At 54.7% G+C, this 14,949-nt stretch overlaps 1 protein-coding gene across 1 annotated transcript in view; it reads right to left on the reverse strand.

Annotated features, from left to right (window-relative positions):
* The window catches only part of SCUBE3 (signal peptide, CUB domain and EGF like domain containing 3), a 39,438-nt gene extending 38,049 nt beyond the window's left edge, over nucleotides 1-1,389 (reverse strand). The window contains exon 1 of the mRNA XM_064472061.1: nucleotides 571-1,389. Coding sequence (XP_064328131.1) covers nucleotides 571-673 — 103 coding nt within the window. The 5' untranslated portion in view covers nucleotides 674-1,389. The remainder of the gene's footprint in view (nucleotides 1-570) is intronic.
* Between the last annotated feature and the right edge of the window lie 13,560 nt (nucleotides 1,390-14,949).

Raw genomic sequence — 14,949 nt, forward strand, 5'->3', positions numbered from 1 at the left:
TTTTCTGCAGCCCACACCCCTATAGCACAACGTTTGAGATACAACCGGCCCCGATGTAAAACACACAAACACAGATGCAACCTCCCGGCGTTACAGATACCCGCTCCGCCGACCCTTCCCTCCAACCCAGCCCCAGACGAGCCCTCCTCGCCCGCACCGCCGTGGGTGTTATCCCCATCTCACAGGCACCCAAACCCGAAAACCAGAAAAGCCGCCCCCAACCCCTCCAAACAGCAGCACTTTCCCTATGATGGGTGCAGACTTGTTTGCCCACCCTAATTTTCTGCCTCTGCACCCCCTGCCTTGAGATAAAGAGTCCGAACCACAAAAAAAAAAAAAAAAAAAGTGTAAGAAATGCAGCTCGTTAAAGAGTTTACAAAAACCCGACCCCAATCGAAGGCAGCAGGCAAGAATATCTGCAAGCAACATTTAAAATCCCCTCCACTATTTGTTGTTACTGCTGCTAATTTCTCCAGCCTGCGTATAAAATCCCTGATCTAAAGAGGAGGTCCGGCTGCCTAATACACACATCAAACAGCAAACCTTCGAGCTGGGAAGATTTTCTCTTACCTTGACTGGCTTTATTTGCCAGCGTGTTTCCAGAGTAGAGGAGAAAGAAAAGGATGGAAAATCCAGCAATCTGCAAAGCTCCCATTGCAATCCCAGTCTGCATGGAGGAGTGGGGGCAAGAAGGGGGGATTTCTAGTGCTTTAAAGGAAACAAGAGGCTGAGCATGCGAAGGGAAATCAAGAGGAGGAAGGGGCTCTCTTCTTGCCGTGTGTGAGACAGAGGGAGGGAAGGGAACTGAACTGATGGAAAAAGCTGCTCTGGGTTCAGTTTGGGGCTCTTGGTGTTGCTAAAGAGGAGAGAGTGAGGGAAGGAGACCCAGGGCAGTTGGAGGAAAGTGGACTCTATCGCCCTCTCTCTGGCGGCTGCTCTGATCCCTCTCTTTTTTTTTTTTTTCCTTAAATAATCCCAGCCAATTCCAGTTTTGCAAGAGAGCAGCAGCAGCAGGAGCAGCAGCGCTGGAGGGGGGAAGCAGGCGCCTTGCCCTGGTGCTGGGGACCTGAGAAAGGGGAGTGGAAAGGAGAGCCCCATCCAAGCAACGCCCTTTTTCTCCCAGCCTTTCTTTCTTTCTATTTGGCTTTGGTTACTCCTTCCCGGCTCCCCCCCTCGCACCCCCAAGGCTGGGCTTTGCCTGCAGGAATTTACAGTCTGCGCTGGAGGAGAAGGGCCAGTAGCCATGGAGACTGCTTCCCTGGGAGCAGGGAGGTCAGGCAGAGACCATGGGCGATCAATGCATCAATGCAAAGCCCCCCGCAACCCCCAGACCCACCCCGCACCTCGCAGCCCCTCGGCCAGCCCAGGGCTTGGGGTGGTGGCAAGGGGGGGGGGCAGGGGGAGGCGTATGGCATGGGAAAAGGAAACGGGTGGAAAAGAAAAAGGGAAGGAAAAATATATATACAAGGAAAGAAAAAAGAGTTTGCAGATGGCATGACCTGGCTGGGCTCGACGGCTGCGGGAGCATCTTGGGGTGCTGGGCTGGTGGAAAGCGGGTCTGTTGAGCAGCTCTGCTGTTTGCAAGGAAGAGGTGGGGAGGGGGGACTGGAAATAAGGGTGGAGGGGGGAAGACAAAGACTTTTCTGAAATATTCAGGGGTTTTTTGTTTGCTTGTGGGAGCGTCTCGCAGCCTGGCCCCCTGCAGCCGGCATCCCAGGGGTGCAGGGGGACCCTCTGCCATACCCCGTGACTGTCCCTGTGCTGGGAGCTGCTGGCACCATCTCTCTTCCGGGGTGTTTCTGCTCCCTGAGTCAGGAGAGGCTTCGCCAGCCAGGAAATTGCAGCGGGAGATAAGACTGGGAGCCAGGAGTGGGGCCGGGCGGGAGGTGTGCGGTGATTCCACCTGTCCATGGAGGCAGGGTCTGAGGGCCCCAGCGATCACCCTGCCCACAGGGTCACCCTGCCCACTGTGCTGCCCCTGCACCCTCTCGTATCCCCTTTTGTCCTAATAACCCCTAAAGATACAATAAAGGGGGCTGGAGGTGATGGAAAATGCTCAGCTAAGCCAAGGCACCCGCCGCCGTCTCGCTGAAGAGAGGAAGGGAGGGATCGCCACAGGACGGGAGGATGCTGGGGAGCCCCTGGGTCTGAGTATGCTTTCCCTACAAAAATGCATAACCCCTGGGCTGCCTTCATGGCACAGGAACCTTCCCTGAGGGAGGAGGTTTGCAAGAGCAGGTCTGGTTTAGACAGGACAGATGCAGTGCAGCCGGCCTAGGAGAGCAGCACGAGTGGAAACCAGGAGCTCATCCGCACGTCAGGTCTTTCCAAAGGCAGAGGCCAAGGGCAAAGGCTCTCCCTCCTGGCCCTGCGGAGCCGTCCCGCACCCACATAGCTCTGCTTGCTGCCAGAGGGTCCCCCATGCAAAGCGTTGGGATCCTAAACCCATACAGACCAGACCCCTTCCAGGGGAGCAGAAGAGCAGCATCAGCTGAAGGACAGATGCACAGCTATGCCCGTTACACCCAACACAAAACTCCAACAGTCAAATTCATGTTTGCGTGGTGGCTGCAGGTGAACCCAGAGGCAGGGGAGTCTGCGTGGCTCTCGTCTGCCTGGGCTGGCAGCTCAGGGCAAGGCAGCTTCCAGGCCACCATAGCTAAAAAGGGTTTGTCAACAGGGACAGCTGGCTCTGCCATAGCCCAGTTGGATAAGAAATCCAGTGGAAGAGCACTTGCACTGACATGAACAGCCCCAGTAACTCACAGCGGACCTTGTTAGGCTACATTGAGTCAAACCAGTAATGCAGAAGCATCCCTGGCCCAGCCAGGCTCCAGAACAGCCTGGGAAGGGGTAAAGGTGCAGAAATAATTAGTAAAGCTGTAAAATAATTTTACATACAAGCATCTGAATGCAGAGGTGTCATCGTTAGGCTGTATCAGGAGAGGACCATGACCCCACCAGTGGGAATGTGCTATCCCGCTCAGCACCACTGCTGGAGGAGGCTACTGGCTCTCCTGCCTGTGCCAGTCTGTGCCAGGAGGTCTTGGGGATGAAGGCTGCTCCTCCTCACGTGCAGTGCCGAGCGGGAAGGGGCTCTGGTCCTTGCAGCCCATGTCCTGGCACAAGCAGAGGACGTCACTAGTGAGGTACCACCACCTTCCCGTGAGCATTGGCTTGGCAGCCGTGGCACCACTTTTCTTTCCAGGCTGGGATTTGCCACATAAACACAAGTCTCTCTTATGGCTGTTGCAAAAGCAGAGTCAAAATGGAAACCCTCTGTTCGCTTACGCCGGCGGATCCCTGTGCCCAGCGCCGCGCCTTGGAGCGGGACACGCTTGCGTTCCATCCCGTGATCTTTTATCATCATAACCAGAGGAAAACTAAACAGTCCTTTTTTTTTTTCTTCCCTCTAACCCATCTTCTAAATCTGGAGACCAATCTCAAGGCACAAGGGACAAGACCTTCAGCGAAGTTGATTTATAAGCGAGCTTCTAAATTACAGGTTTAAGCATTAGTATAAACACCCATAAACCAGTCTTAAATGCACAGTATCACGTGTAATCAAAACGCCAAAACACTGGGCAGCCACGTGACAGCACAGGGTGATGAGCAAACTCCTCACTCGTGCCCAGACCGCCTCGGCGCGGATGGGTCTGTGGCCAAGTTCTCCCAGTTAAACTGGTCCCTTGCACTGGGGGATGGATCTCGTCTTTGAAGGCAGGTCCTCAGGTGACGGCAGCATCGCTCGTGTCACAGGGAGCGAAGGGGCTGAGCCCCATGTCTCGCTCCTCCAACGGGGTTGCAAAGCACCACAGCAAAGCAGTGGGGATGGGGTGAGCTGCTGATGTCCAGAAACTCCCTAAACAAAAATATATATATATACACACACACACACACATATAGCCTTCCTTTCTTCCAAAAGCACGCCGCCTGGTTGAGCAGAAGGAGGGCTGATGGAGGTCCCAGGGCTGCGCACGCCGCGGTGCCCCTCCGAGCGCAGGGCGTCCCCCTGCCCGGCGCGCAGATGGGGAAAGTCAGGCAGATGGAGGTTCCCGAGATCACACAGGGAGTCTGGAGGGAGGGCCATGAATCACACTTAAATCGCCTGCAAGACAGCCCGGCGCTTCGGCCCCGATGGCTCCTTACCAGCTCCTGCTGCTGCAGCGCGGGGCTGGCATGGATCCGTCCTCGGGAGTCCGCTCCGGAGCCCTTCAAAGACATCGGGACAACCCTGCCCGCCCGAGCCCTGTGTGCACACGTGTGTGTGTGTGTGTGTGAGCGTTGCAGGCAGGGAAGGTGGTGGCAGGACTCTCCTCCCCGCTGCCTCCACTCCCCGTCGCGCACTTCTGGGCAAAATCCATTTGCTTTGGCTTCACGTAGGGCCAGAAGATTTGGTCCATTGTGCTGCGACGCTGAAGAGCCAGCGAAGAATTGTCGACCATGCTGAAACGGTTACATGGGGAGTAATGAAAATTTACTGCACCCTGCTCCGGTCCCTAGCCAAGAAATAAAAGCAAAAGATCACAACAGGCATTTTTTTAATTTGAAGCAAAATTAAAAAAAGAACGGATCCGCACTTAGAAAATAACAACCACATCCACAGATCAAAGCAGCTGCTCTCCTCTCATTTGGGGTTTTAAGAGGTTTCTGCAGCTACAGGGATGTTTACACAGGGAGAGAGATACATACATTGTGCTGTCTTGATGCTGCTTCTCCCCCCTTCATCTGGCAAAACATTCCCTGGGAGGCAATATGAGGTCATTCCTAGACCCTGCGTTGTTTTCCTCAAGCTGCAAGGCTTCGGGGCAAGAGGCAATTCATTTCCCATTAGCACACACACATTTGCACTTGGAACCCTCCCATGCACATTTTGCCAGGGGAGCTCGGGACCGAGGGGGGACCAGCCCTCACCAGCTTGTTATTGTGCTCCCGGAGGGACTTCCAGCAGCCGGGGCTGCCAGGAGGGTCAGCGGCTCCAGCAAAGTCACTGGGAAGGAGCATGGAGCTGGGAGGTGGGCTGGCATCTTCTGCAGACCAGCATCTCCTGCAGACCAGCCTTAATGTTTCTGTGGCTTCCACCACTTTTATTACGAGAGGGGCTGAACGGCTCTGGGGAGCACTAATGGGCTGTAAAAAGCTTTTTCCCCTCTGCCTCCTTGGCTGGAGCCCAATTCAGAGCGGCGGTGAGCCCCGCTCCGGCGCTCGCGCAGGGACGGAGGTCACGGGAACGTGCCGGGGCAGGCTCTGCCTTCACCTCTTGGCATCAGCACACTGGTCTGTCTGCTCCATGGGCAGCACCCGCTTCGGCAAAGGAGACAAATTTTGGCTTGTGAGCCACCGTGCACTACCTGTGCAAATGAGAAAAAGCTTTGAAACTAGCCCTCCCCATCTCCAGCATGAATTTAATGCCATATGCTATGAACGAGCCGCATCCTCGGCTCTGACCGTGCGTATTTGCTCGATGCTGGAGCCAAAAGGGGTTTCTGAGGCTGCGCAAGAAGCTGCTGCGAAGTAGAAGGCAGAAGCAGAACTCCCGTAAAGGACCTTAGGGATCACAGAACCAGCTATAATATAATCAGGCTAAAATCAGGCAGGGATAACGGACACAATGCTGTGAATCAGATTTCCCTTCCCCTCTGGTCCACGAGGCCCAAAGGCACAGCACTGCCAGTCCTGGGCAGGACCCGACCTCTTCGCTGCATCCAGAGCCGCCAGCAGTTGGGGTGATCGATGCTGGTACCGCACCCCGACGCTGCACACGGGAAGAGGCTGGCTCGAGAAACCAGCAGCCGAGAGGTTTCGATGCCCTAGCGAGGGGTGTGGTCTAAAACTCAGAACAGAATAGACTATTTTTAAAATCAGGGAGGAAAACACTGTATTCCCAGTAATACGCCAACGGCCCAGGCTCCAGCGACTCAGCCAGTCCCTGTAGCCAGCTCCCGGCTACATCCCTCATTTCCCCAACCTACAATTTTATCAAGATGCCTCCAAGGGGGGTAAAAAAGCACCAAGTCCCACTAAATGACTGCCTGTCACCCTCTGACACCTTTTTTCCAGCGTCACGGAGCTTCCCAAAACGCCGCGTGCGGAGAAAGCCCTTGTTTGTAATTCCCGGTTTGCAGCAGGAGAAGGTGACACACGCTGAGGTGAGGTGACTTACCCGGCGTCACCGGGAAGGTCGATGGCAGCGCCAGGAATAGCCCCGTTCCCAGCTAACCACTAACCACACTTATCCCAGAATAAGGGTCCCTTTTTCCAGCTGAATTTATAACAGCTTTCCAAGTGACATAAGCTCTTACAGAAATAGGCAGGCTTTTATTCCAGAATAATTACTGGGAAATCGTGCTGGAGCGTGTATAATTACACCGGTGTCGTTGCTGCTGGTGAGTCGGACCCCGTGCCGCCGGCAGACTTGCTGCGTGCTCCGTATGGCTTTTATCTCACCCTGCTTTTCCACGAGCACATGTACCTCAACCGGCAGGTCGTCAGGATGTGGGTGGAGAAGGAAGGGGCTTGGGGTAGAAAGGAAAGTGATGTATCACTCTTTAAAGCTCTGTTAATTGCATTTCCCATAGAAGATACCCTGATAACAGCTCTTTCAGCTACTGAAGTCGATAGGAGTCTCTCGGGGTACAGTGGATCACACCCCAGGCAGATTCAGCGATACTCCGTGTGTCTGCCTCAACCTTCATCCCAGGCATGGCTTTGGAGCAGGTGTTTTATTTTAAACTCGTTTTATGTCCCACACAGGTAAAATCAAGCTCAGAGTTCAGGTTGAGGCCTGAAATGCATTTCTGACATAAGCTGTTGGAACACATCGTACTTAATAACCTTCGAAAATAAACTCATAGCATTTATCAGGTGTTGATATGTCTATATATTCGGCGAGAGCGCGGTCGGCCAAGAACGGGGCTGCCTGCTCTGCCTGCCGTTACCCCTGGGGCTGGCACGTGGCGAGAAGGCAAGGGTTAACTCGGCACCAGTGACACCACTTTAACTCCAGGACCCAGACGCGCGTGTTTAAAAGTAGCACTTCTCTCCTTAAAATAGTTTATGAATCTTACTCGGGGATAAATCCAACACCCCCGAGCAGAAGGAGACCTATTAATTCCTGAGTTTTTTCACACTGTAGTAAAGCAGCGATTTTATTTGCCCGCCTTGTGTAAGATGTCAGTCATTTTCCCACTTGCATTTCCATCTACGATTTAACAAGGCAGCAGTTTATTTCCAGAAGCCCCAGCCAGACCCCAGCCAACTGCGTCAATATTTTGTTGCTTACACAAACGCCACCGTTAGAGTCAACACCACGTTTTGGGGGAGGCTTTTTTCCTCTTTTTTTAAAAAGAGTTCCTCTGGGATGATGTATGTATAGCTCTGAAAATACTACGGGTAACATAAGCCTTTCAGAGCGGCTTACCTGGGTGCAGAGGCATTGCTTTAAAGGATGAAGCACACTACTCGAGGGCACTGACCTGACCAAAGGCATTTGCTAATTAATTCATTCTTCCAAGAGACTTAACTGCCTCTTGCCTTCGGAAACCAAGGCAAACCCGAGCCAAATCCAAAGGCTGTCGGAAAACACGGAGAGACCCTTATTGACTGCAGAAAACTTCAGAGCCGGGAGCTGGCTCCCGCTCGGCCAGTGCCAGCCGCTGAGAGCCGACGCGGGGCAGCCGGCCAATTCAAGCTGGCCGCTTCGCTCTCTCCTGCACGGTTCCTCGGTGCTGCTTTCAGGGTAGAGGAGGGACGCGGAGCCTGGCTGAGATAGGGAGTCCCCACCTTCCTCAAGCCCCTCCTGTGATGCTGTTTTGGGGTGTCTCTCCTATGCTGCAGCAGGGCACGGGCTTTCCCTGGCTGTTGGCTTGTTTGACAGATGCTCCTGCAGTCCGCACCGTCCTGTTGTCTTTGGCACGCTCTCCCGAAAACCCTTGGAGGTTTTCTGGTCCAGCATGAGCTCAGCACAGCGGGTTCATCCCTCTGCCCCAGCCTCCTGAGCACGGCTCCTGAGCCACAGGGCTCTCGAGGTCCCCCCAAGCACCTCCCTGCATCCTCACCCACCAGCACCTCCAAAAGCTGGGTGTTTTAACCCCGCACACAGCTGAAAGGTCTGACAAAATCCCAAGCCCAGCACCAGCAGGGGAACAAGGGGAACCCAAAGAACAAGGTTCCCCCAGCACCGCCAGCTGGGAAAGCCCTGCAGGATCTCATCCGTGATCCCGCACCAGACCAGTTTTGCACGAGAACAGAGCGGCCTTAGTGTGTCAACAAGCCCTAAACACCCGAGGGCAGCTGGAAGTGAGATGCCATTATTATTTTTTTTAATTTAAAACGAACTTCTTAACCTACAGGAAAGTAAACGTTCTTCTAGGATGGCCAAGAAAACCACGCTGGGATTTTCCAAATGGGCATGACTGACTGTTTATGAGCAGAGGCTTCCAAACGCAGAAATAAATGGCTTGCTCTCAGCAGGTTTTCCTTTCTATATTTACCCTCACCTGAAATGAACATTATTGCACACTGCAACATTTATTCCCTCTGATCAGGGGAGCGGGCAAAGAAACTAACCAGCCACAACACGTCAAATAAATTGTTAATCTTCTGTTTGCGCTGGGGCAGGGGGAGGAGGGAGTCCCCTGGTTTTTGGGCAGCGCCCAGGTCCCGCTTACAACTTCCATTTCAGCTCAGCAGGAGCGCTTTGCTTTCCTGCTGCCGCTTGCGGCTGCTGAGAGCTGGAGCTGGGTCCTTTGTGGAGCTGATCCATCGGTCCCCGATGGGTCTCCAGCCCCCTCCTTGTGGCACCAGAGTGTCCTTGGTCATGGGCAGCAGGTGGAAAGGGTTGCTTTCCTCATTGCATGGGAGAAACCGAGCTCCAAGGTGTGAGGACCTGCCTGAGACTGCACAAGAAGCCTTTTGCAGGGCAAGAGAGTGCACCCAGGTCCCAGGTGAATGCACAAGCATGAGACAACACTCTCCAAAGTGCTGGGCTTTGCAATCCTCTTCCATGAGTCCCAATTTCCACACTGGGTGTTTCTCTGCCTGTTCTCAAGGTGGGAAGTCCCTGTGGATGCAGAAGGGTGATCCCTCCCAAGGACGGGACTCCGGCAGGCATGAACTGCCCTGCTGACATGCAAAATGGCCATAAAGGACCTAAAAGGTCCTTCCTGACAAGGGGCCGGGGGGGCTGAGCCACTGCAAACCCAATCTTAACCTGAGGCCGGCCACTCATCTGTAAAATCTCTCCTAATCCCAGCCCTGGGGAAAGGAGAAGACGGGGAGATCACCTGCTTCTCCAGGACGTCGCCCACATCACATGGGTCCCTGGGTCATGCTCGCGCCCACCACCACCTTCAAATCTGGGCTTGACCTCCAATTTACCTTGAAGTTCACTAACTAATCGTGCCAACCGCTTTGGCATGGCAGCCAAAAAAGGAGTTCACATCACGCCGGAGAGAATGGGGGGATTAATCCTCCACCGCTCAGTCATGAGGGTACGCAGGTGCCAAGGATGACCCTTGAAGGCACCTCATGGATTAGGGCAGCAGGGATGAGAACAGCCTTGCTCTGTCTGCAGGGTTCGCACATACTCAATGCCACACAGGACCTGGCTTTTTTTTTTTTTTCCAGCTCAAATTCTCATTTTTGGAAAAGTCTGCCCTCGTCGGAGTAGCTGAGCAAACCCTTCCCCAGCCAGCCGTTCCAAGAGCATTTGTGTTAATCCAGATTAATGAACATAAAGCAATTTAGATAAACCGCATTAAGCCAAAAACACCTTTGAACTGTTTTTTTTTTTTTGATCAAAATCCTTCCCCGAGCGCTGTGTGTGGTTTGGGCCTCCCCATACCACAGCTTTGCCACAGCCGAGCTTTTCACCAAGTGATAATTAAGTAAAGTCAGCAAATACAAAGATTACCCCGAGCCAGCGGCACCAGCTGTGAACAGGCACTTTGCACGTGGAGCCCAAAACTGATTCTGGGTCCAGGGGTGTCTGTTGGGGCAAGACAGCACAAGGAGCATCTCCCCAGCTCCATGCACACCTCCTGGTCACGATGCCTGGGCTCCGGCCAGGCTGCCTACGTGACCACGAGCCAAACCCCTCCAAGCCTCAGTTTACCCAGCACCAACCCATCCCCTAAGTATGCAGATGACAGGATCGGTCTGAAATGCCCTGAGTTGGGGCGCTGGCCACAGGAGGCTGGGCAGGATGGATGACGGTTTGCTCGAAGCTGCCAGTCCCCACGGCTCAGACATGCGTGACGTGACCAAGGTGGCCACAGCCAGCTCATGCATATGGGATGTTTCATGGAAAAGGTCACACACCAGCTTCGGAGGAGGGAATTAATAGATGCTGTAGTCATTGGTGAAGCATGCGGTGTGTTACGGGCACGCACACGCCTTGCGCACCCATGCCAGAGCCATCACCACAGCAGACACTCGCCTCTCCAAAGGACTCCCAAACCAAAATCAGGGGCTACAGCAGACCCGACACCAAGACCATCCTCTCACCTGGACAAAGTGGACAACAACACTTCATTCACCTGCAAAGAAGCCGTGAGCTCCTCAGGATCCAGCCACCTGCCCACATGTTTGCACCAGCATCCAGCACAAAAACAATCCAGACCTTGTCTGGTGCCCCAGGACCTCCTGCAAAAATAGCTTTCCTGGCTGATGGGGCAGAGGAAAACTCCTGGCTTCCTCAGCTCCCCCCTCCACACCCTCACAAAACACCTGCTAACACTTTCTTGCCCTCCACCCTGATTGCCTTCCTCCTAGAAGGGGAATTTCTAACAGAGCCAAAACTGTAGCTTGTAGGCTCCAAATTCCTTCACTTTTTTTTGGAAGCAGGGGGCTGTAATGCCAACTGGGCTTTGCCTCTCCTGTTGGGACAGGGTTCGTTTTTTTGCAGAGAGCCCTCCACGGCTGGGCGGCTGCTCACAGCCCGGTGCACTGTGCTCGCTAAGCTCTGCTCCCAGGTGATTTGGATCAGGATACACCAGAAGTTTGCTTTTGGCTGCCTCCATCGGTGCGTGGGTGTGCAAACAGTGACCAGTTTCACTGCAGGTTCAACTCCTTTAAATGGGGACTTTCACATTTGTCAGGCTTGAAACAACACGCCATCTTTTAAACAAAAAAATCTGTTTCCCCTTCCATCAGCTGTGGCTGCTGCAGAAGGGATTTCTGTTTGAACAAGAGGGCCCTTCCCACCCACCACTGCCTCGCTGTGCCCGGCGGGGTCATGCCGGTGTGTCTGCAAAAGCGCAGCCGTCCCACCAGCGAGGATGCGCCATCCATGGAGCTCCCTCTGTCCTGCTCCTGCCGAAGCTTTTTTGGAAAGCTGAGCCTTGCCTGCTGGGCTGCTTCTGCTCTCTTAGGAGAGCTGCTTGAAACAGGGCAGACGGGAGATGCAGAGGCTCTCTGCGGCACATTGTCTACGCTGTTGGTGATGCAGACAGGTTTGCAGCTGGGTCGGTCCCTCTCCAACATGATGGTTGGGTTACAAATTTCTGAGGAGATAAAGGGGCAAATCGGAAATGTCCCCGAGGAATCTGCTGCCTGACACTCAAGCACTCACCTTGAAAAACTCAAAATCCCAGTTTCCTCTGTTGGGTTTTCAGCTAGATGGCTTGGCTAAAATAAATGAGATTAATCTAATCAGAGAGATGGATGGAGGGCATTAAAAAGGTAGATTAAAAAATCCACCTTGCCTATTACTAGCACTCCTAACGTCTTCTGCCTTTGTGGCGAGTGAAAGTCACCCAGGAATGGGATTCCCTTGCAGAAATCTGCGGTAAATGCATTAAAAATACATTCTGCTATTACAATTCTTCATGTCACCAGTCACTTGGGAAAGGAAATGAATGCAGGGTAAATGCATATATATGTAAATACATAAAATTGCCTCCTCTGGGATCAGGATTTATACGCTGGGAGTGGTGGGCCCTGCTCTGTAAGAGAGAGACACAGAGCAAATTGAAGTCACCTCAAGAGCTGTGCTGGTTTATTCTCTATAAATGCTATTTTCCCACCCTCAGCTTCCTCACATGAAGCTGAGGATCAGAAAGGGGCAGAAGCTGGGTCTGGCACTGCACGAAGCCCAACAGGGAGCACCAGCGGGAATTCCTGGACAGGATTTGGGCCAGACAGGTCCCATAATGAGTTTTATTGGTTTTATCTCTCATGACCACTTGCTTTCCTGCCCACAAGCTGCCGGCCTGCCCCCTCCTGCAGCTTTGAGCAGAGCAACCACCCCCCAAAGCCTCTTTGTACCCCCATTCATGGGCGCTGGAGCTCTTCGGGATGAACCCACCATGTGGATGCTCTTGCACATGTAAATGTAAACCTTGCACCATGTGCACGGGGCCCCATCGCCTTCTCCTGGTATTGAGTTTTCCATGCAGGAGCCACCGAGAGCTGCTCCGCTTGCCTCTCCGAGGCATCGCACGTTGTATTTTTGGAAACTTTCACACAGTAATTGTCAGCTTGCGCACATATAGCCCTGCTTCTGCCCAGGGTCAGCCTTCTGTGCCAAGACATGCGTTCTCTCTTGGAAAAAAAGATAAATTAATTAATAAAAAATAGAACCCCACCAACCAAACCCTGTGTCCGTCTGCTTGCAGAGTGCACAGAAATCAGTGTTAAGGTCTGTGCTGCCAGACTGCACAGCCCTCAGTTCGGGAGGAGGTGAATTCCTCCCCTCACCAAGGCCGGGTGACCTGGCAAACCCCACATGCTGGACGGGCCCTGGGGTGCTTGGAGCGAGAGGAAAGAGCCGTCTGTGCTTCAGGGCAGCTGGTTTTCCCAGCTCATTTCTCAGTGGCGTCCACCCCCAAGCCAAGGGCCGGTCGCCATCCAATTGTAGCTGCAGCACTGCCCAAGCCAAGCAGTTTTCCCTTATTGCTTTTTGATGGGATGATTTTTACAGCTGGGGCTTGAGGAAATCACCGACGGTTTAAGGGACCACTCCAACACTGCCTTGTGCTGCAGACATACAGTAGGACAGACACGGTTTCAGGCTATGACTGCCCCTGCCCCTGGCATACAATCATGCTTGACAGCTAAACCAGTTACAACTCATCAGCTGAGCTGCATTAATTGCACTCGTAGCTTTCTGCAAACCGAGGGCAATGGTGGCAGCTCCAACCACCTTTAAAGCCACCTGGGGTACTTTCCTTTGCAAGTGCAGGAGGCCGAGAGAGGCGCAGTGTTGTTCGTGCAGCCTAGCTGTGAAGCTGTAACTAATTAGGGGTGGTAACGGGGTTGTCCATCCTCACATGGTGTGCCAGCCCTGTGCCTTTCATCCTCTGCATTGCCCCAGCCACAACACCCAGACTTCTTAAGCGTTTCACAGACTTTGGGGGACAGGGCTGTTTTACGAGGGGCGGATCAAGGCCCCAGCTCCCAGCCCGGCTGGCTCTCACGCCTGTCCCTCGCACACACAGGGCTGAGCACAGGTCACCGCGTGTGTGGAGCCGGGGGGATGGCGAGACCCTGAGACCCCCCATCCCCTGCCCCACGGCCCCTCTAACCATATAACAGTTAACGTGTTTGGTTAATGTGTAACAGTGCCCTGTAATCTCCCAGCTCCAGCCCCTGACTGTGCAGGTGTCAGCTGGTGGGTGTTACTGGAGACTTAGGAAATAAATTGGGAAGGGAAATAAATGATGGGAGGGAGAAGAAAGGCAAATTGTTTGTCGGCACACAAGGAGCCTCAGCCCAGACTGGGAGTTTTGTCCCACAGATTTAATCCCAGTCCCTGCAAAGTCAAAGGAAGGTTATAGCAAACGGGTAGGTGGCCACAGTCAGCCACCGCTTTCTGGGCCCACCAGGGTGAAAAATGGACAAAAGCAGATGAATAAAGTGAGGAGGAGGGACAGCGCAGCTGTTCTAAGCCCGGCAGCACTCTTCCAGAGCCTGTCTGGCACCAGAGTCGCCATTTCGTGCCGTCCGGCAGGCCCGAGGCCGCTGCCCCGGCGGCTGGCGGGCACTAAGCTACAGCCCCTCACAGCCTCCACAGCCCCCCGTTCGCAGCCCGCCCCTCTCTTCACACCCGCCGTCGCGTCTCTCCCCCCCTCCGCCTCCAATGGGACGGCCCGTCCGCGCCGCCTCGGCCCAGGGCCTGGCGCGTTCCATTCGTAAGGTGGGGGGGGAACAGGACCCCGTTGCGGGGCAGCCTATCAACACCAGCACGGAGGGGTGCTCAGCCCTCCGGGCTCCGTCAGCGGAGCCGCGCCCGGGAGGCGGCGGCTCTACGAGACGCCCCGTGGAACGATCGGCGTCTGGTTGGAGCTAGCGAGGTGCGGCCGCCCTGAGGGTGGGTGCGGGATGCCCCCGGAGACAATGGCAGCGGGTTCGGTGTTCCCCCCTCCCCGCGCCGTGGTTCGGCCCTGTTTGAAGGTGTGGCGGGCCGGGGCCGGCGCGTGCCGCGGGGCTAACGGCGGTTTTGTGAGGGGAGGGAATGGACGCCGCCCCGGGCGCCGCCGCAGCAGCGCCAAGCCCCGGCCCCGGCCCCGGCCCCGGCCCCGGCCCCGGCCCCGCGGCGAGGAGCTGCCGGCCCCCGGCCCACCGCCCGGTACGGGGACGGGGGATCGGACCGGAGCCGCCGGGGCCACCGTAAGGTGGGGGCCTCGGGGCTTCTCCCCCAGCCCTTGCCGGCAATCTTTAAATGGGGTTAAATATTAACGTTCGAATGTCTAATTCGGTGTTCACACTGAATGAAGCGGCGGTGCCTCCCCGCCGCTCCCGACCGTCACTAGGTGTCAGCCGCACTCCGCGGGACCGGCCCGCGGGGCTTCGGCCTCCCCGGGGCGGGTGTTGGTGAGGAGGAAGGTCCCCTCGCACCCGCGGAACCTGAGGTACCCTGTCCTCGCACGAAACTCACTTTATCACTTAAAAAGCTGTCCAGTCTTTTTTTTTTTTTTTTTTAAAAACCTGCTTCTCTCGAAGACTACA

The sequence above is a fragment of the Phalacrocorax carbo genome, chromosome 23 (assembly GCF_963921805.1).
Source record: "Phalacrocorax carbo chromosome 23, bPhaCar2.1, whole genome shotgun sequence".
NCBI lineage: Eukaryota > Metazoa > Chordata > Aves > Suliformes > Phalacrocoracidae > Phalacrocorax > Phalacrocorax carbo.